The sequence below is a fragment of the Zeugodacus cucurbitae genome, chromosome 2 (genome assembly GCF_028554725.1).
Source record: "Zeugodacus cucurbitae isolate PBARC_wt_2022May chromosome 2, idZeuCucr1.2, whole genome shotgun sequence".
NCBI classification, from domain to species: Eukaryota; Metazoa; Arthropoda; class Insecta; order Diptera; family Tephritidae; genus Zeugodacus; species Zeugodacus cucurbitae.
The window spans coordinates 77457996-77480404 of NC_071667.1; the positions used below are offsets into that span (position 1 = coordinate 77457996).

Sequence of the window (22409 nt, forward strand, 5' to 3'; positions counted from 1 at the left end):
ATCCCACTACGTTCTAAGATTCGGCGATATTTCAACGCCGTTGCTTGATAAACAAGCAACATCCATTAAATACAAATTAGGACCGCTACAACAACACTTACAAATAAATTAGGGGTCTTCACACATATTTTACTTACTGTTCATTTTATGATCTACCACTGTTAATTCCCGATCTATGTATTTAATATTACTAAAAGAAGACATTCGAAATAAATTATCACAATTCAATAAATTAGTGTGGTAGCACCGTAAAGTAGGTCATGTGGATTTACAAAAACCAAATTTATGTAAAATTTCACTCAGTAGATAATAAAATTTAAACGGTATTAGTATCAAATATAAAAAAGGCATATACTTTAACAAGCTATAATTCAAAATTTGTGACTTACCGCAAAGACTTTTTCATTGACATCACAGCAGCTTCAATATCACTTTTAACACACGATTCACTTTATACTACTTGACACTTTATATTATTTTGCTAAATGCTCAATTCTTATTTACATAATCTTGCACTAAATAGAAGTAATAATTTCCGACTCGCGACCGTTGTATCGTCAATTAGACAATGCAGTTGTATAATCAGCGCAATATACGAACGAAATACTTGGAATATACGTATTTCTATGCAATCAAATAAATATTTCGTTGATAAAAGAACATCTTAATGATGGCATATTTACGGTTCTAATACGAACCAACCTTCTTTAAGCCGACTTTACACAACGTGGAAATAAATGCAATTGAACCATTAACTATAATCTTTCTGCAAAAGTGCACAAGAACAATACCAATATTTTCGTAGATATGAACAATATTTTTTTCAGTTAATAGTTCAATTGCAATTATACCACTCTCTTACATGCTACAAAGGAAATGTGTTTTCAACCAACCTTGTGCGTCACTGTTTCCCTGGTCCGCCACGTCGTACGAAGTGTCGGTGAATGATGATTGTTGTTGTTTCACTAAAGCTTTCGATGTAGTTGCATTTACACTCCCAGCTGTTTCTGCTCCAGTTTGTACCGTCGTCGCTCCTGCGGGTGTATCGTCATTTTCAGTGAAATAACTTTCGTCATACCTAAGCTCTCCATAAGAATCGTCTTCTACATAAGTTGCCTCATTTTCACCTCCCTCCACATCACCCGCATCTTCTGCGTAATCTGGTTCCGATTTTGTAGGCAATTCTATTGGCAAGTCTATATACTCGGGCTCACTTTGTTGTTGCTGTACTTGTGCTTTAGTCTCAGGCGCAGGGGCAGCAACAACAGCTGTTTGTACAGTTATTTGTTGTGTTCCGGTCGACACATCGGTTGTGTCTAGCGGATCAATTGTACTTTTGGTGCGTTTAATGTGGGGCCCACTTCCAATACTTCGCGCTGGTCGCTTATGCGTAACAACAGTTGTAGTAGTGGCGGTGGTGGTTGCAATTTGTTGAGGCGCTATATGCGTCTGACTTTGAGTCTGCAAGTGTTGAGTTTGCGGTTGAACAACGACTTGCTGCGCTGCAGGAGCCGCCGTTGTTTGTATGACAATCTGAGTTTGTTTATCATCTCCAGAATCCTCCACAGATTCGATTTTAAACGAACGTGATGTTGATGTTCGTTGGCGGACGCGCGGCGAAGATATTTGTTGAATTTGAGGGGTAGGTGTGGAAGGTTCCGCTGGTGATTGCGATGGTGGTGGATCGCTCTATTAAAGATTAATTAAATTATCATACTTGAACACAACATAGCTATATGGGAAAGCACACATTGTCCAAATTTCTGATCCCGCTTTTTTATGTGTACACAATAAGGGTCTTTAAAAATTTATCTACATTCACTTTAACTTTCGTATGTGGGGTGGGTACAGTTTCGTTCAGATAGATACACAAATACAAACGTATACTTTCGCATCGCATGCATAGATATATACATATATATTTATATAAAAATGGCGCAAAAACAAAAGCGTGCCCTGGACAATTAGAATTTTCTGTGTGCTTTCCATTTTTTGACGTTACACATATATGATATTGATACTTACATCTGTTAGTCCTTTTATTTGAAGAGCTTCTGCTGTACTAATAAACGCTGGTAATGCTTCTTGCTTTACGTTTACTTCTCCACAATACATAAATTGTATAAGGTCTTTAAGTGCTGTATGAGATACATCTTTGAGAAAAACTAGAGAAATAAATACACATGATGTTAATACATTTGGAAGATTTCTTGGATAGGGAAATTTTACACTTACCAAAAGCATGTTGATTGGCCGGCATTTGTGTGAACATTTTGCGAAAATAGGGCGAGCACACTGATAAAACTAAACGGTGCGCTTTGACAAATTGCCCTTCTGCCGCTAGCGTCACGTCCACTAAATCGCCACGGCATAACGACTCATGAAAACCAGCCGACAAATTGCTGTTGAAATTATTCCAACACAACGAGAATTGCTCGTCGTCCGCCATGTTGGCTGACACAATACTACTGAATTCGTCGTCTGATCCGATGTGTTTGCTGACACAAATCGATAAATTTGTGTATGTACCAAGTATTGAAAATTCTGGAAAATATTCAATTTAATTATTAATATCACAAACCAGAGAACCCATTATATTAATTCATTGACTATTACTTTGTTTATTCAAAAATAAAACCAGTTTTTCTTTCTAACGAAAAAACTGGGAAATTATTTTCGCTTCAGACAAAATTTCAACGAATAGAAGATACTGAAGCAGAACTTACAATTTATTAGAACTGCTTTTAGGTAACTTGCAGAGTTACTCCGACTTTGTACTAACTTTAAATTATTTTCAGTAAAATAGAAATGGCTGCAACAACAGCAATAGAAATACGCCAAACACAAACCGTTCTCGGTCAAATTACGAATGAAATCCAATTTCGACCAAACGCTTGGCGTTGTGTGCGTTTCATGAAGGCATCACGTTTCCGTAACTGCAAATTTTAGAAGCTTTATTGTGATTGGCTAGCGCATATATCAGAGTTGCATTGCATGTTGCCAGATTAATGTGCTTGAGATAACTAAAATTGTGAGGACATTTTGTGAAACTTTCAGTTCGTGTAAATGCACATCTAAAATATTAAATGTTATTAATAATTTATGGATAATAATTTTATATAAAGTTAGAAATATAAAATTTCGTAAAAAAATCTCCTGAGCTTTGCGATTGCTTAACTCTGTATACGAAAGTTGTTTGAGCAAGCGTTAATTATAAAATACTCCATATTTTACAATTTTTCTTTGATAAAGGCAATAACGCAACCCAGAAGTTAGAAAATGTGATTGGGTTTATAGTTTTGATACTGTAAATGCAAATCACGCGCATTTTTAATGTCGTCGATTCTGTTCCGGTAGTTTTGATATCAAAATGCGCCACGCTGCTGAAGACCGATTGTTTAAAATATCGATAAAAGAATGGAATAATTCGTCTTGTAAGCACTGCTTCGATTGTTCCGGAACTAAACATTGCAGAAAAAACAGTTTCGAATTATTTAAATAACGCTGGATACAAAAAGGAATTTGATGTATGGGTGTCGTTAAAGCAAGAAAAACTTCATGGATTGAATTTCCATCTGCAAACCTTTGCTGAATCGCAATAAAATCGATCCATTTCTAAAGCGGATTTTTATTGGTGTTGATAAATGGGCCTGCTACGATAACGTCAAGCGTAAAAAGTCGAATTGCGTTGAGCCACCGCGGGCGCAAGCAGTGGTTTAGTCAGAATTGACGGCCAAGAATGATTTGCTGATTTGCTGTATTTGGAGAGATTGGCAGGGAATAATCATTCGGACCTGTACAGTCAGCAATTAGATCGTACGAAGGAAGCAATTGCTCAGAAACAGCTAAATTTGGGCAATATGGTAGAAATTGTGCTCTATCAATCCAAGTGATTACCATTTGTTCCTGTCTGTGGCTGGCGAAAAATTAAGTTCATTTCTTAACAAGTGTAAAATGCGTGGTGCATAAAAGGTATGTTGACATTTAAATACCGAACTTTGTTATGAACCGTTATGATAATATTTTCGAATCGAAATCTTTGATTCTATAAAAGTTGCATTTTTTCCGACAAATCAATATAAAAAATACGGTTTGTAAATGTTAATATGAAAACGAAACTGTTGAGATAATAAAAGATTAAAAGTTTACTTTATGCAATATCATATTTATTAAATATTTACTCTTTTATTCCCAATAGTATATACACTTTTTTTCTTACATAAGTATATAAATACATAAACATATGTTTTTAACTCTATGTGATTATGTCTATAGTACATACAATCCCTACCACATACTTTGTATACTACTACATACTACAAAATTATTATAAATTCTTTTAACAAGGAGAAAAGTGTTATGTTCATGGTGAAAATGAGTATGTGCGTGATCATAATTTAGTTGATCGATTTATGTTTTTGCAGATATTTAAAAATTTGCAAGCATATGGCATACGCAAAAATCGGTTGGGAGTTTCATGGTAAGCCATTTTTGCTAAAATTAGTGTATAATTTTTTAATTTAATTATATATATACATATACATATTACACCTGCATTATATACGTAAAATTTAATACTACAACTTCTTCTTTGGCGCCAAATCGCAGATCGGCTTAAGCTTTACGTTTAAGGCCCACCATACAGAGTGTAAAGAATATAACTATCCATACAGACATTACTATGAAGCCATTGTACACTTGCCAATTTGTGATTGACCAACCTTTTTCTATAATATTTCGAGCTGATATCGATGGGATCGTGAATGGAAAGAATAGGACAATGTCTTGTAGAGATTTCGGCATGCCTTCCAGTGGCCATAGTAGTCCTTAAAATTGAAACATTTTTAAATGATTATTAATATTACAATAATACAATATAATATACGCACCACACAGAATTATCATTGGATAAAATGCGCCGGTGGCCACGAAATTCGCTTCTGTATGCGATTTACAATACACCGATATGAGCAAACCTTAAATAAATTACAAAATTAAATTGAAATAAAATTAAAATAAAATTAAAATAATAATATTAAATAACTGTTTTGTTTACCGAAAAGCATTCCACAAAACGCTGTCATTGTCAATAAGCCAATTAGTGTTGCTGTATCGCCTTTGTTGTAAGTGTCAAATACCAATCCAATATACATTATAACCTCAAAAGATTGGAACGCCATTATAATGAGTTGTGTGAGTAGATGCGCCCACAACATTTCCATGGCAGATACTCCAGCTACCAATGTGCGATCCCACACACCATCCATGCGCTCCGAAATGAAGACGGCTGCAGTCATCAAAGTAGCCAAAAAGAACACCATACTACCGATGATAAATTCGGTAAAAGAAATTGTAAATATTAAAGAAAATAGTATAAATAATATAAATAACTTACGTCATGACAACACCAGGCGCCACATATTGCTGAAATTCTATATCAACCGAACCATAAACGGGTTCGTGAAATCGTATGGGAATGCTAGCCAAGGCAGTTGGTAGATTGCAATCAGCCAACACGTTTTTCACAAAAGAACCAAAACTATCACGTAATTTGCGCTCAATAAAGTAGCCGATCTGTTGATCTTTCATTTGAGGAAACAATATACATATATAATAGGTTAAAGGTTAAACAAATAAATTAATTGCAAATAAGTATCAAGAATATGATAACATTAGCCATTATGAAGTTTAGCGAATTCTTTAAGTAATTCTATTAAATAATTTTCAACTTTACTCCAATATTTCTGTCACTGCTAAAACCCTGTCTTTACCTGTCATATCAATGTGAACACTGAGCGCCGAATTTTCCACTGCGCCGTCCTCCGTGTAACGTCCATCCTCCATTCGTGCTTTCATTGATTCAGAGAAATTGCTGGGGAACATTATATAACCCAAGACCTCAGTGCGTTTAGCTGCATTATAAGCATCTTCCTCTGTTTGGTAGTATATCTAGACAGAAATAGATATATGATAATATGTCTTTGTGAACTACCACTTTTATTTTTTATTTATTTTTTTATTTTTTAAATATTGTTTTCTAATTAGCCAATTGTTCATACTTTGGTATGCTTGTGTTTGAAGTTCAATAAAAAAAAAAACAATAGTTAAATACATACTCTCTCAGCGATATCATCACCCAACTCGTTTATATATCGACACGATATCTTTTGAAATTCGCATGTGTCATTGTGATTAAAGACAGTCCTCAAATTTCGATCAAAGCATGTGGCATAATCGTTTACTTCGTCACTGACGATGCCGAGTTTTAGATTTGTTGGCGTCTTGCCAATGGCCAAATAAAAGCACGTGAGCTGGATTAACGGGAAGAGCAGCATAAATATTATTCCGCTAAAAAAAGAAACATTAAATTTTAGTATAAAAAACCAAACTTCTTAAATGGTGTTCGTTTAACTTACGATGGCTGTCGGAATAGTTGCACGAAATTTTTTGTCATCAAAGCTTTTATTCTGCCGCGTGTTGTGAAAAATATTCGCTTTCTGTTCTCGTTTTCATGCTCGCGACAATGACCGTCTTGTTCGGTTGTTTGTGTTTTGTTGTCATTTTCATCGACTAACGGTAGTTTTTTGCACATGTCGTTGGGTTCCGGCGAGGTTGCGTCAATTACTTCCACAGAATGCATAATTGCAGGCGGCTGGGTGGTGTTGATCGTGTTTGGCTGCACAACATCCGAGTCGCCTTGTTTTTGACTCAATATTAAAAAGGCATCCTCAATGGAATTGCATTCAAATTTAATCATTATATTTATTGGCGTATCTTCCGCCAATAGCACACCATTTCGCATTAAGCCGATCTAAAGCGAAAAGCATAGATATTTACATATTGACATACATACATATGTACATATTTTTATTGAACTTACGCAATTGGCTTTCTTCGCCTCTTCTATATAATGTGTAGTAATGATCACAGCCATTTTGCTATTCCTAGTGCTGTCCACAAGAAAGTCCCATATTCTGGTGGAAAAAAAAGTAAGTATTGAGGTAAATTTGGGTTTAGACAAATATTATAGATCAATATTCTAAGAGGTTTATGGATGTACCATTTCCATTCTGATCTTACTTTTGGGATATATTAAAGAACTTAAAGATCACATAGTTGTCAACAAGTATCATTGTGTTTCACATATACCCTCCGCAAATACTTACTTCTCACGTAGCATAGGATCTAAACCCACTGTCGGTTCGTCTAGTATTAGTAATTCTGGTTCGTGTATCATGGCGCATGCGAATGAGACCCGTCGCTGCTGACCACCGCTACAATTCTTCACCAGTTGTCTTGGTGGCGGCAGCTGCAATAGTGAACGTAATATTTTGAATTTTTCCCGAATTTGTTCTTCCTTCAAACCATAAATACGTCCAAAATAGAATATGGTCTCTTTCACTGTCATCTCATCGACCAGCGCGATTTCCTGTTTTTTTGTAAATATAAAATTTTATAAAGTAAAAACAATTACATATAGAAAGAAAAATTTTAAAAATACTTCAACATTATGAAATGAACCAACAGTACTTCTATTAAAGAGACTTAAAAATTATTTTATAACTGAATCTACCAATTTTTTGAGAGAAGTTTCGCTATTGATTGGTATGCACTCTATGTATATGCCATCTAATGGTACATATCTCCATTTAGTACCTACCTGTGGCATATAACCAATACGTGAACCCGGTATACCACTGCCCGGTTGTCCCGGCTTCATGCCTAGAACTGTGACTTCACCGCTATTAAGCTGACGCTGGCCGACTAAACAGGAGAGTAGTGTAGTTTTGCCGCAACCTGAGGCACCAAGTAGGCCATATCTAGAGATAGCAATAAAATAAAAACAACAACATATAAAGAAGAGCTCACCCTAGTGAAGTAGAGTGCTTGAAATGTAATAAATCATACTCACATTGAACCGCGCATTACATTCATATTCAAGTAGTTGAGTATAATTTTGGGCTTTGATTTACTGCCATAGTATTTGTAGCCATTGCGCACCTCTACCGCTGCCATGTTGTCCGTTTTATTTAATTTTTTGCTTAATTGTATATATTTTCGTTAATTTTGGTTTATGTTTACTTTTCTATACTCGTACATATAGTTGACTCGCTGGATATAATCTCTTGGCACCAGTGTAAGCCAGTTATATGTAAGAGTATGTTGAAAACCTGCGGCGGATATATAAATATGCACGTAACTGTGATCTGTTGTTGCTGTTGGTATGCTGTTGCTGCTGCTGGAGACGTTGACGTTTATGTGGTGCTCACACTGGCTTCAGAATAGTCGGACGGCATAAATTATTCAGACCGTGTACAAACTGGAAAAAAATAGCATACAAAACAGGAACCTTATAAGAACTTGATGAAAGACGACTTATAGACAAATATATGTACATACATACATACTTTATAAATATATTTACATTTACATGCGTCAATACATATCTAAATGCGTATATTTTGCTATTACATTAATTTTAATGTCTTCTATGGAGCTTAGAAATTGTTGATATAAAATACTTTATAGACACTGGAAGAGCTCAAAGGAAATTTTTGAGTTATCTATAATGCACAATAATATTGAACTAAAATAAATAGCTAATGGTTAGACAGATTACACTAAAAAAAAGGTGTCGTAAACTTAACTTATCTGGTCTGCAGGATGATATTTTTTAGTATTTCATCTATATAAAATGTGATCCAAAAATGGTGAATTGGAAATGAGGATTTCCATATTTTCGGTTGATTTTATACTGTATATATCGAACGATAAATCTTCCCTTAGCTTCCATCCCCAATACGAGGGCTGCTATATATATTTCTGGTCTAGGCAACACTAAGTGTTGCCAGGTGTAATCTGACATTTCCATTGGAAAGTTTGACATTTTTTAGCATAACATCACTCAGAACGTTTTGTAATTTAATCGTGAATTGTTTTATTTACAGGGAATTAAAAAATTCATCTCGGCCAAAAAATTGAATTAACTCGTGAACATTTTCGTGCGATCATTTTTCACAACTTTCGACGTGGATTATCGCGACAAGAGTGCATCGATGAACTAAAATCTTTGTATGGCTATGAAGCACCATCCTATAGCACTGTGAAAAACTGGTACAACGAATTCAATCGTGGCCGACGCTCGCTCAAAGACGAAGGTCGTAAAGGTCGTCCAAAAACAGCCGTTGTGCCAGAAAACATCGATGCCGTACGTGAACTGATAATGCAAGACCCTCATGTAACATACCTTCAGATAGAGGCATGCCTATGCATTTCTCCCACCAGCATACATTCGATATTGCATGAACACCTGGCCGTAAAAAAGGTTTGTTCTCGTTGGATCCCGCACAATTTGACAATCGCTCAAAAAAAGTCTCAAAAAAGTGCTTCGAAAATTGGTTTGAGCGCATGCAAAAGTGTATAAATCTTGATGGAGCATATTTTGAAAAACAATAAAACCATTTTCGTTGATAAATATTCCTATTTTCATTATTAGGCCAGAAATATATATAGCAGCCCTCGCAGTAAGATCATTTCTGGTATTCCGTCGCTCCCAAATTAAGCCCTTCCTTACTTTTGATCAAGAATTTAATTATTTTTAAGGCGCAATCCGTAAGTTCTCTATGTTATTTATACAAGTGTGTGTTTGCATGCATTTGAAAAATTGTATAATGTCTCGTTCAGCATATCAATTCAACACTAGACATATGATATAATCAACAAATATTTGGTTGTTGCCTAACTATATTTCTACTCATGAATATTATTTTGCAATACTGTAGGCGAGTGTGTATAGTGCAATTGAGATTTCGAATAAATAATGAAAAAATTTAGATGAAAGATGGATTTATTTATCTAGTCACATGCGAGTATGTATATGTTTATCCTACGTATGTAGGTTCTAATTTTTTTTTGCTTCTAAGCAATTAATATTCCAAATGCGTTCGTTTGAGGAATGGTGTGTTCTATGCATACATGCGTCAAAATAAATATACAAAGATGTATATATGTATAAATTTTAAATATATAAGTATGAATATAATATTGTATGTCTGTATGATACTTTATATATATGTATGTAAGTGGGTAAAGGCCTCTCGGAAGTATAAATAATAATTTATTCATTACTCTTAAAACTCATATCTATTATTCATTAGTTCCAGAAATTGTTTATATGCATATATATTATATATACTATATTCAGACATTTAATTAATTTCTGACCTAAAAGTGCATTTGTGCATTAAATTGTTTAAGTTTTTGCCCACTCATACTTAAAGTTTAATGACGCCGTTGAAAATAATTAATTTCGTAAAAACTTTTTGTTGCAGTTAATTTATTGCACGTAGGCGGGTTCAAAGCTTAGAATTTTACGCGAATAAATCTACAAGCACTTATAAAATAAATTACAAAAAAGTATTAAAGTTTAGTACGCCTAATGTGCTAACAATTGAGTTATAAATATTTTAACAAATTTCGTGATGTTGGTCAGTATGTCCTCTATAAGTCTCTATAAGCGATAACTCACGAACTGCAGGGAAAATAGGGTTTTAGAATGTTTAAAAAGGTTTGACTCAGAAGAGGTTTAAAAGACGTGGCCTATAAGAGGTTTAATAAATGACGAAATCTCCTCAACCTTTCTCGCTTCTTCTCTGCGCGGAACCTGACACTCTCTCCACGGCGACCCTATTTACCAACTCAAAGGAGTACAAACTAAACATCCACTTCGAGGACATTTCAATTCCGACAGTTAATAACCACAAAATATTGGGCTTTACATTTAACAGTCTGCACTTCATTCTGCATACGACCATGATTTTCACCAATAAACAGAGACGCAACAAATTCCTAAATCGCTCGCCGATAGTACTTGCGAAAAAGACAGAGAAACATTGCTAGCCACTAATAAGGTAATTGGCTGGCCGGTCGTCAACTAAGTAGCACCGGTATGGTCGCTTGTATGCAGTAGGACCCGGATAATCACAGTTTGCCTCTTGATGCCACCTGAAGACCATAAACACTATGAGGCCAACATGCTACCTGCCAAGGAGCATAAAGAACTAGAGACCGACCGATTAATCGGCCTTGGTATCGGCATCGGCCAGTATCGGCCACAAAATTAAGCATCGGCATCGGTATCGGCATCGGCCATATTTGGCCGATTCTTTCTACTTCTTTCGGGTTACACTAAAATATATTTTTTTTTTTACTTTTTTGATTTCTTTAGAGCATAAAATTTTATTTCTTCTATTTACCATATATAACACAGTGAATCACATTTGACTAAACTAATAATTCATCATGGTTGTAATTTAAGTCTAGTAAAAAGAAAGTCAATAATTTTGCATTCTTGAAAGGTTTTATTTAGCACTGCTAGAAATATTCTATTTATGCCAAATATGCACAGTTTTGTTTAAAGTTATTGAGATTCTGAAGATACTGTCATAAAGCCACTATTATAGAAGCATTCGTAACTATTTTCAAAAGTTTGCCATAGATAGGGTCACATAATAATCACTTGGTGATGGCCTGGACTATAGGGTGAAAGGAAACGAACCTCCCAAACAAGATTCCGAAGTTTATAGTGTGTCACTATCACTATTTGCCGCCTTTCACAATGCGAGATATAAATGACAAAAGTCATCTCTTTGAAAATAACTGATTATTTTTACGAGACCTACTATTTTCGAATATTGGCCTTAATGCTCATATTTGTACTTATGAGCTATACCAGAATTTTTTTAAAGAAAGTACTCGATCGAATGTTTCGAAGTTTTTTGGACATAATAAGGTGTACTTTCAACTATATTTTAAGATTTCTATTTTACAAAAATTTTGAAAAATAAAGGAGTTATGGCTGTCTTGGGAGGTGCCAAAAAAAAGTTTCCCAACTGCTGACATGATTCCGACCGAATGAGTAACTGAAACACAAAAATCGAAGAATGTTATTAAAGTTGAATATATTCCCTATACAATGACCTACAATAATTGAAAAATATCAAACATTAACAAAATGGCGTAGTTCTGAAAAAAAATTTAGATTTTTTAGGTAAAAATTATTGTTTTTTAAATGCCAAATTGACTATTTTCAACAAATCAAAAAGATCGTAGGTCATTGTATAGTAAACATATTCAAGAATACTTACTTTAAATTTGAAGCCAATTGGTCAATCGTATTGAGTTATGATGTCAGCAATTTTGTGAAAAGTCGTTTCGAGAAAAACGCGAATAATCGAAACTATAGCGGCTTATACCTGTGAGCGATTGCTCTTTGGAACGCTGCAATTCAAAAACTATTCAAGATACGACCTTACTGTTTTCACGGGATATTTTCGAAATTATAAACTATAAAATAAGCAAAAAAAAACCGAGTTTTTGAAAATGTCACACCGGTATACCTCCTTAAAGGAAAAAAGCTATATTGCTGATTGCTGATTCGCTTTGAGAAAACGCGTATAACTTATTTGTTCTATCTCTATCAACATATATCTTATAATAATATTAAAATTTATTTAGTTTTGAGTATTAATTAAATGAATAAACAACTTCATATTTACATATGAATTGAGTTGTTTACTTATTTTGTGATGTTATTTGGCTTTGTAATTATTTTGTTACTATACTAATTCACTAAATAAAGTTGTTGATGAAAGAATCGGCATCGGCCGACTCCCAACCAATGAATGGCGTTCTTGGAGTCAAACCACTGCTTGTGGGAGACGACGCACTCGAGTTTCCTCGTGAAACAAGATTCATAACTTGCGCAACTTCATTCTGGGGCCCCAGACCCAGAATACCGAATAAATGCTCCGCATGCAACGAATCCCCGCAAGATACTAACCATAGCTTTACCTTCTCAACGAACCTCACTCATCTAATACCACTCACTCTATGGTCCGATCTTAACGAAACAGCCTATTTCCTGTTTCCCGTTAGAGGATATCGATCACAACTAGATTTATGCTTTCTGTTTCAACCAGGGTCTGGTTTATAGTTCTAACAACAACAACAATAGAGATTTAACGTTTCTAATAAGATTTTGAAACTATTTCAGCACTTTTTTTGTAAAAACATTTATTATCTTAAAATCGTTAGTCATTTGGATGTGACTTGAATTCATCACTCATATTTCGGATTACGTCAGAACTCATATAACAAACAGAACTCAAACAGCAGTTAGAAGAAGTTTAGTTAAGTTAAGTTAGCACAGTTCGGTTCTTTCTTCTTGGAAATATTTGTAAACCATGATTATTAAATACTTGTATAAGTATATTTTTATAGTTCAATTAAAACACGCAAATAGCGAATGGTTTTGTAGTAGATTGATGAAAGATTGTGCTAATAGCTTAAAAGTTTCCACTTTCAGCTAACAATTAAAAGTTCTCATAAAATTTTGGTAATTAGGAAAGTTACAGATTTCAACAACTCTGACCTCGCTTACTGTAATAACGGTATTTTTTATGTTACGCAAACATTGTTATAACAATTCACCTACATACATACAAATTAATATTATTAGTTAGCTGTTATATAAACGAATAAAAATTCGACAATTCTTCGCTCATCAATTAAAATATTTTTTTCTCTAAACGCAATTAATTCAATGCATACAAACATACATACATACAGATATAATGCATGCTATTTAAGTATGTGTGTGCTCGTATATTTCTTAGCGGTTCTTATGTGCATATAAAATAATTAGTGTCATGGATAGATTGTTTGCACAAATACCCAGCGACATACACACACACACACACACACAAGCGCCGTCAGAAGATCGTTAAGTGGAAGTTGTGAGCTGTGTCTTTGACTATTTACTCATTTTGCACTCTTATAAAGCGTGTTTGCCTGTCTCAAGCGCATGACAAAACCAGCGAAATAAAAACACTGCGAACTGCTTCTGGTTTTACAAAACGCTGTTGTTGTTGCTGTTGCTCTCTGCCGCCAGCTGATTTACACAGCACTTGCTGCAGCGGGATAAACTCCATACATACATACATACACACGTTCATTCGACGGCGGCATTTCGGTACATTTTCGACATTTCGTAGCATGTATATTGCATAAAACCCGCTGTTGGAGCCGGCATGGCACGGCAGCGCAATGCTGATATTACAAACCTGCTGGCAACCTTGGGATGGTTCGTTTATTTTTTTTTTACAGCAGACAGTCCATCCAACAGTCCATTTACCCGTTGCGATGCATCCACATTCACATGCGACTATTTACATACATATGTACATTTGTATGTATGTAGTTGTGCATGCGCACGTACAAAGTATATTACATTTTCGGACTTGTGATACCCTTTAATTTTTTTTTATATTTATGTACATACATATGTAAGTGCGGCTGTGTGTGTGTTTACTTAATTTAGTTTTATTACAACGAATTTTTGTAATGCCTGCATTTTATTGACTGCTATTCAATAGCAAAGTCTCTTATGGGTTAATTGCTTTTGCAGTCTTTTGCGTGGTCTCTTCGTGGTTTAACTCGTTTCTTTTTCCCATTTGTAAGTGTTGACCTCGTAACTCTCTTTTAACGTTTTCAACGTTAACCAAAGCACCAAAGGCACTCTGTCTTCTTTGCGCACGTTTCCTATGTAAGAGTATACTCATGGTATCTAGTTTAAATACATACATACATACGTATGCACATGCGTTCATAAGTAAATTTAATGTTTGACTTTGTAAGTGAATATTTGCGTTCAAATGTTCATTTGCATTCGCTTTACGGTGTTTTCGGTTTATTTCTCTTGATTTCATTTCATTTTCTTGCAGAGGTTAATGTATTAGTTCTATTGCCTTTGTTGTAACACGCTTCTGCAATAGTTTTTGTGCATTGTTTGTTTTTGTTTTTGCTTTTGTAAACAAACAAACAAATTTTAAATTTAAAATGTTGTCTGGGTCTGGGTATAAAAATTGCTCAACTTGATTTTTAGTTGCAATAGTAATTAAGTAAATGTTTGGTTGGAATCGTTAAACAAAATTATATACTTATGCACTATATACATATACATATGTACAAATGTAGATACATTTAAGTATACATATATGCATATTTAAATGTGTGGTTATGTTAATAACATCACACTTAAGCGCATATTTGGGTTAATATCTGTGTAATACACTGAATTGGGGTTTTCCCAACAACAACGTACTATATTTCACAAATATGTTCGTATGTATGCAGACTTAATGGCGCCTACTACATTCATGCTAAACGCTTGGTTGAGCGTCTTCTTCGATTGCGCTTTATTGTTACGAGTATTCGATAAATGATGAGACCTAAATAGCATAAGCCGACTTTAAACGGTTAACGGGTTTTAGGAGATGAGATTTTATTGCAGAAATACAGGCGTTTGTTAAAAATTGCCTGCTATGAAACGATAGCTTAAAAAAAAAATTTATTAGTCGACTATCACCACTTTAGGGAACTTTAAAAAAATTAACAAAAACTTTTTTTCAGCTGCCAAATTTAAATATATAAATATATGAATTCCAACAAAAATAATTAATTTATTGCTGTAAAATTGTTAAAGTAAACAAAAATTCCGTTATCGCTTTAAAACTAGACTCATTTTGTATCAATAGCTCCCTTTCACTTGCTTCCCGGCAATTATATTGCGTCGTTCACTAAGTAGGTTTGTTGTTTAATTTTTTTTTTCAATTTAAATGCAATTGTAATGTAAAATTTTTTTTAAATTATATATTGATTGATTGATTCCCCGCTCATAATATGTTTGATTCTTGCGTGCAAAAAAAAATGTCCACATTGTTTTTTGACGTCCTCATTTGAGGTGAAGGTTCACCCAACCAAAAAATTTTGCAGAGACCGCAACAAATAATAGTCCGAAGGTGTCAAGTCTGGAGAATATGGTGACTGTGTTAATACATCGCATTCAAGCAGGAAAATTTTTTGGCGAATCATCAAACTTGTATGAGGTCTCGCGTTATCCTGGTGGAATACAATTTTATTTTTGACAAATTCTGGCCTCTTCTGCATCACTCAATTTGTCCAGCTGTTCACAATATACTTCAGAATTAATTGTGGTATTGTCGGGCAAAAGCTCAAAATGAACGATCCCTTTGAAATCCCACCAAACAAACGACATAACATTTTTGACTATCGGCCTTCGAAGTGGTTTGATCTGGTTCATCCTTTTTAGACCATGATATCTTGCGTTTTACATTCTTGTAAACAACCCACTTTTCGTCGCCAGTTTCTACTGGCTCTTCAAAAATGGATGACTTTTATGACGTTTGATAAGCAAATCAAATTTCGTTCTGTAAGAACCTGAGGAAACCAAGCTTCCTAGAAGTTTCTTGTTCTTGAGCACGGTCGGGATTGACAAATTTAATCTTTTGTTATTCGACAATTTGCATCGACCAATGACATTATTTTAACCTTAGCGGCTTCAAGAGACATTCCAAGACGTGGTGGATCCTCAAGTTCGAAATTGCGGGAACGAAATTTTGCCTTCCAATTTTAGTACATCACATTATTTTCCCCTTGTTTGAACTGCATTTCCACCTTTTTGATTGTAAATCAGTAAAATATGTCGAAAATGCTGTTTTCGATCTTCCATATTCTATAGGACACCAAAGTCAAAATATTTCAAAACATTTAACAAAAATGTTTACATAAGAGTCTTACTATATCAGCTGTTCAAATATATAACGGTAAAGCGGTTAAGTGCGAAGTTGGCTGCGAAAAATTCAATATGATCAGCTGTTGTCATCAAACTTCATAATAATAGTAAATAAAAAAGCCTCTTAAAAGTGTAAAAAAACATGTCAAAATGTGTAAAAACTCGCATCAATTTAATAGCGTTTCACAGGTAAGCATTTGCAGTAGTTCTAAGTCAACTCAAAAAATCTCGCATCTCTCGGAAAACTCAGTAGCATAATGACAATTTTTGCTGGAAAAGCGTACTATGCTCCTCTATGAAAAAGTTGACCTTGTGATAATAAAAGATGTTAATTTTTAATGCAATTTTCATTTCAATCAAATGAGCGTGAAATAAAATGATGCATCGTTTTTACTACCTATAAGTGTATCTATGTATATATATACATACATACATCGAATATATGAAATAGGTGTGTAAGTACACAAACTCCAAGGTCAGTTATGGCGCGTGTGTGTGCTTGTGCAACTGCAATTACGAAGAAAACTTAAAAAAACCAACGAAAACAAAAACAAACAACAAAAATAAATAAATGCGCGTTTATTAATTTGTAATTTCAAATTGCATTGAATTTTTCAGCGTACACAAATTAAAGCGAATATTCAAATTTTACGATATTCACATTGTCACTTTGTCTAGGTGGGCCGCGAGCGCATGTTTGGTCACAAAAAGCGATTAAAGAACGTCACAGGCGCTATTATTATTAATCATATTTCTCACTTACTGACACGCAACGACACGACGCAACTGCATCTGAGGGGATTATCTATGCAAATACAAACGAATGTATTTTTTTATGGGCTCAATCAATTGACAGTTCAGTAGAACAATGATTGTATAACGGGAAAAAACTGAATTGTTATTAATTATTTAAATGCATCTTCCATTTGCGAAACGCTGCCAAAGCAATAATTTGCAACATTATAATGAATTAACTGCGCCCAACTGTTGCCCCAAAACGCCTCTTAAGCGCTTACTGGTATGAGTATTGTAAATAAAATGGCAAAAACAAAATCAAAATAAACCAAGAAGTAGCCAAGCAAAGTTATATAAACAAAGTGGATGGTAAGCAACGAGTTTTGCAACGGCGCCGTGAGGTAGGACTGCTAAAATTACGCTCACACTCGTTTGTGGAACTCACAGTTGAGATTACTACTACTCGCTGTGGCATGCTACACCGTCACACACAACACATTGAGCAACCGATTGGAGTTCGCCCATTACTCAATATGGTTTTGTTGCAGTATGTGGATTGTGGTTAGTGGCGCGATATCGCTGCGCCAATACTCTGTACTGATATTGCTGGTGTATGGGTAGTGGCTGATTGCTGCCTGCTGCTGCTGTATGGCGGTGGAAGACGCTGATCGTTGTAGACAAGTGTTTTTGAAGTAGAAACCGACTTGGTTTTAGTTGCGGCGTTTCATAAAGGGAGCGTTCCAAAAATAACAGATTTAATGAAAATATTGATAGATTATATTGCTGTGATTTCATAAATAACACTGTATAACGCTCTAATTTTCAAAAATTGGTGCAGTATTTTTCGAAATACAGTTGAACTTACCTAACTCGAATCACCATAATACATAAAAAAAACTACGAGTTAGAGAGATTTAAAGTTATGGAAGGTAATTTGTATGAAATTTGACTTCTATAGTCAATCCAAGCGTGCGAGTTATGGAGAACTTCGTGTTATGAAAGTGCAACTGTATAAAGTTTTGTATAGTGTAAGTTGTATAAAGTTTTTATTTTTCCGAACATCCGACGAAGAATAAGAAGTAATTAGAAGAATAATGTAGATTGTATTGATATTTTGAATTTTTCCGCAATTATATCCTGAGTAAGTGGACGACCTCCACTCCGGTGGAAAGACCAAGTGCAAAGTGACCTGGCTTCACTTGGTGTTTCCAGTTGGCGCCAAAAAGCAAAAAGGAGGAATGAGTGGCGCGCTCTGGTGGATACGGCTATAATCGCTTAAAGCGGTTCCTACGCCAAATATATATATATAATAAATAAAATTCATGAAAAAAACTTTTTTCGAAGGCAAATATTCAGATTTTGAATGCTAACTTCGAAAATCCGAGAATACACTTTTTACTTAGGTTTCAATCTGCCGGAAAAATAAATACTCAAAAAAAGTAGATTTTGTCATGAAAGCTCGCTCTTGCGAACGCTAAAAGTTATTTTTTAACTCATGACTTCATTAACCGCAAAAACGCCGTTATGCTACTGTGGTAGCTTATATAGTCAATAAAAAAATATTAGGTCTACAACTTTGGTTCCACCGCTTTTTTGTAAATTTAAGTTTAAAAACGGTTACAAATGTCGATGAGCCTCAGCCGCACTTTTCTTTGAATTAAAAAAGAAAAGCAAAATTTCCCGCAAATGTCGAGAATTCGACTCGAAAAAGTGACATTTTCAGTTGAGAATAAGTTTGGGATGCAAAGAGATCTCTACAAATATTTTGTTAGGTTAATGTTGACACAAATGTCCAAGATCGATATAAAACGATTTAATCGATTTAATCGTCCGATTACTTAAGACCGATTTTAGCAAATTCAAAAAATTTAGCAAAAAAAAAAAACAAAGTCCAAATTTTCAATTTATTTTAGACAGTAGTTTTCAAATTATTTTCAAATAAAATTGAAAAGTAACTAAAATTTTTATCAACAAGTGTCAGTAAAATACATTTTATTTTCCGTTTACTTTGGAATACACCTTTGTTGTGTGCGTTGCACATTTATTTACATTTGTGGCGCATGTTTCGGTTGCCGCAGCTGACATATAAGGAAGTCAAGCGACATACACACATACTACATATATACATACATACATAGATATACTCTAGTGTACATTCACTTGCTACAATTGCCAATGTAACAGACAGACAACAGTTGTTGAATTTTGGGATTTTTCCTGTTTGCAATTACCGTTGGCATTGCGAGCTGAGCTTCAATGGCAAAACAGCTGTAAAGTCCTGTGAACGCATGCATGTATATTTACATATGTATGTATGTAGGAAACTAAAAAGTTGACAACAAAAATATATATGTAATTGTCAGAATATGTAAATAACAGTTGACATGTGTAAGTATGTATGCTTGTCATTTAAGTACTTCTTGAAGCAGAATTTACATGAAACTGACATATTCATAATTGGTAATTGTTGTTATGAATATTTGCATAGGTTTGTAAAATTAATGTATGTAAGTGCCTGTATTTTTGTAATATTTACAATTAATATGAGCTTTTGCGCAAATATACAAAATAGTTTGTGGAACATAAGACAGTTACAAATTGATTTGCTCAATGCACAACAACTCTGTCTACATTTCTATGTAAGTTTGTCTGTATGTAAGCACATGCTTGTGGCTAGCACACTACTAACACCACTCTAAAAGAAACAGCCACTTGCTGCAACGCACACACACACACACGAACAAACAAAAATTTTTATGGAAAAATTAACACATTTTGTAATATTTGCTATTCCACTTTTTCAACATGTGCACGTAATTTTCGGTTAATCAGCAATTCGAAGCACAAATAGCAGCAACAGCAACAGCACCAGCACTAGCATATAGTAAATGCGCAAGCACTAACTTGCATACATACATATGTACTCGTACGTATGCATCCAGTTTGTGCCTTGAGTCTTTTGTTTCAGCGACAATTTGTGAGCGTATGAATTAGAGCCTTAAAATAAAGCGCTAAAACGCAAGGAAGGTTTACATATTTATAGATTTTACAGTTCGAAAAAAAGTAGCATAAAATATTTTATTTACTTCACCACACTATTATTTTCAATAAAAAAAAACATTCAACACTAGTTTCAACAATTTCTGCCAACATTTTTGATTGTCTCAAATTTTCTATATATTTATATGTTTTTTGTTTTGCCTACCATAAAACCAGATGATTTAGCAATTGCTTCACTTCCTTCACACCAACAAAAAACTACAACGGTTGCGATTGCGCACCGTGCCAAACTTCGCGTATCAGAGACAATTCGTAACTGAAACTAAGCGATCGCGCAAACGACTGGCAAACCGTGGCAAAATCTGTTGTTAAAACACAATATTCGCTAGCACTTAGCGTAAAAGCGCACTCACACACACATTCATACACATACATATATACAAAAATAGATTCGAATGTGTGCAGTTCAAGCTTTACTCACTCTCAATTGCGTACAGTAAAGCGATAGGAGTAAACTAATATAAAGGTATTGCATTATCCATGAAGATGACTTGGTGGAAGAAACAACAGTGCAAAATATATATAAAAATGCATACAAATATATATAACACATACTTATATACTATGTATATGTATATAGACCATAGTGGCGGTGGAGAAATAAATGGTCAAAAAGTAAGAAAAAAATGAAAAATGGCGCAAATATTGCCGGTAAAGTTATAGATCATTTCAAAATAAATTTGAATGGGCGCAAAAAAGGCAATAACTCATAAAACTAAACTTAAGAACACATACCTACAAAAAATAATAAAATTTATTTTTGGAAAATTGCAATTCGTCTGGCTTCCAAGTTAACACACAGTTCTATGTGCATTTATGGAGCTATAAAATGTAGTTTCGAGGTTTAAATTTTATACTAAAATTCAAAAATTAAAATATAATATTCAGACACACGCGTCTCTTGGGTCAGAGTTGCAGCCGCGTGCTTTAAATAAAAAATACAGAGTTACAATATATATTGGTGAAAAATACCGACTCATCTTCATACATATGTATACATGTATATGTTGGCTAAACATAATAAATGTGCGCAAAAATAACTAAATATCATAAAAACAGAAAAAAAAAATGTTTTGCCGCTATTGGGGTCAACGAGAAGCATATTGCCAATCTTATGTTAATTTGTTAAACAAACACTGATGTTTTGCCGAATTCAGTGTCGTTGACTTTAGCAGACAATTTCCATAGTGAAATAGTTAGATTTACTGGAGTAACATTCGAAAGGCGTCAATAAATTGTTAACTACGCTCAAATTTTTTTTTAAACTATTTTATGTAAATTTAGACGTGGACCGGCTTTGAACCCAGCACAAACTCCACATACTTGATTGTTTTAACTCTTACTACATTCTGATTTTAACTACATATATTAATAATAACTGTATCTATATCAATAATAACTTTTCGAACAAATTATTTTTTCTTTAAAAGCTGCTGGTATGCTTTTATTTCGTTTAAGTTAATTAAAGACATATTAAAAGTGTATATTATATATTTAATTTATTTAATTGGCAAAATATTAAAGAAAAAATATTTAATTACACTAAAAAATATTATGCGAAAACAATTATGTATAATGAAGTACTTATTTCACCCATTTTCCACTGTTTTCTTTTTTGTTTTTTAATTAAACCTAGACCAATTGTAACTAGTCTTAAACGAAGCTGATATACAAGTGATTGCCTTCAGAAACCAACAGCAATTTCCATTGCGGCGATTCACCTGCTCACATATACATACATATGTAAAAATATATTCAATATGCGCATATTTACATATGCTCATTCGCTCCTACACCATTTCGGATTTTGTGTGTGTGCTTCAAAGAGGGAATAAAACCATATACCAGTATTACGTTTTTTGTTTGTTTGTTCGGTTCACGCATTTACATTTCAAATTATACACGCATATGCACACCTTTATAGTCGGGATGCATGCTTATGGCTATCTATTATGGATGG

The 22409-nt window shown here is 34.2% G+C and overlaps 2 protein-coding genes and 1 long non-coding RNA gene across 30 annotated transcripts in view; 1 reads left to right on the plus strand and 2 right to left on the minus strand.

The window, feature by feature from the left end:
* Positions 1-2959, minus strand: part of LOC105218721 (modifier of mdg4) — a 33250-nt gene extending 30291 nt beyond the window's left edge. For 6 of the 28 annotated variants that reach the window (XR_008471083.1, XR_008471082.1, XM_054229997.1 and 3 more), the window contains exons 1-4: positions 2727-2945; positions 2236-2544; positions 2026-2165; positions 894-1689 (exon numbers count right to left, since the gene is read on the minus strand). Coding sequence is in view for 25 of the 28 variants with exons in the window: in XM_054229997.1 (XP_054085972.1) it covers positions 894-1689; positions 2026-2165; positions 2236-2449 (1150 nt within the window). In the remaining 3 variants the exon portion in view is untranslated. Of the gene's footprint in view, positions 1-893; positions 1690-2025; positions 2166-2235; positions 2545-2616 lie in introns of all 28 variants that reach the window. The other 22 variants (XR_008471084.1, XM_054230039.1, XM_054230037.1 and 19 more) reach the window with 12 other exon arrangements.
* A 181-nt stretch (positions 2960-3140) lies between these two features.
* On the plus strand, positions 3141-4529 carry LOC128921791 (uncharacterized). Its single transcript, XR_008471096.1, has 2 exons — positions 3141-3972; positions 4425-4529. It is a non-coding gene; the product is annotated as an uncharacterized LOC128921791 (long non-coding RNA).
* Positions 4145-20755, minus strand: LOC105218730 (ABC transporter G family member 23). The gene is made up of 12 exons (XM_011194494.3): positions 20595-20755; positions 7913-8320; positions 7661-7820; positions 7167-7429; positions 6881-6974; positions 6417-6811; positions 6117-6348; positions 5772-5949; positions 5396-5582; positions 5057-5322; positions 4890-4976; positions 4145-4826 (listed from the first exon to the last, which is right to left on the minus strand). The coding sequence occupies exons 2-12, from the start codon at positions 8014-8016 to the stop codon at positions 4615-4617; spliced, it is 2178 nt and encodes a 725-aa protein (XP_011192796.1). The 5' UTR covers positions 8017-8320; positions 20595-20755; the 3' UTR covers positions 4145-4614.
* Between the last annotated feature and the right edge of the window lie 1654 nt (positions 20756-22409).

Coding starts and splice junctions, on each gene's coding strand:
- LOC105218730 (XM_011194494.3), bottom strand. CDS start 8,016: ATGGCAGCGGTAGAGGTGCGCAATGGCTACAAATACTATGGCAGTAAA. Junction 4,977..5,056: donor GTTTTGTGGAATGCTTTTCG/GTAAACAAAACA, acceptor AATTTATTTAAG/GTTTGCTCATATCGGTGTAT. Junction 4,827..4,889: donor TCCAATGATAATTCTGTGTG/GTGCGTATATTA, acceptor TTCAATTTTAAG/GACTACTATGGCCACTGGAA.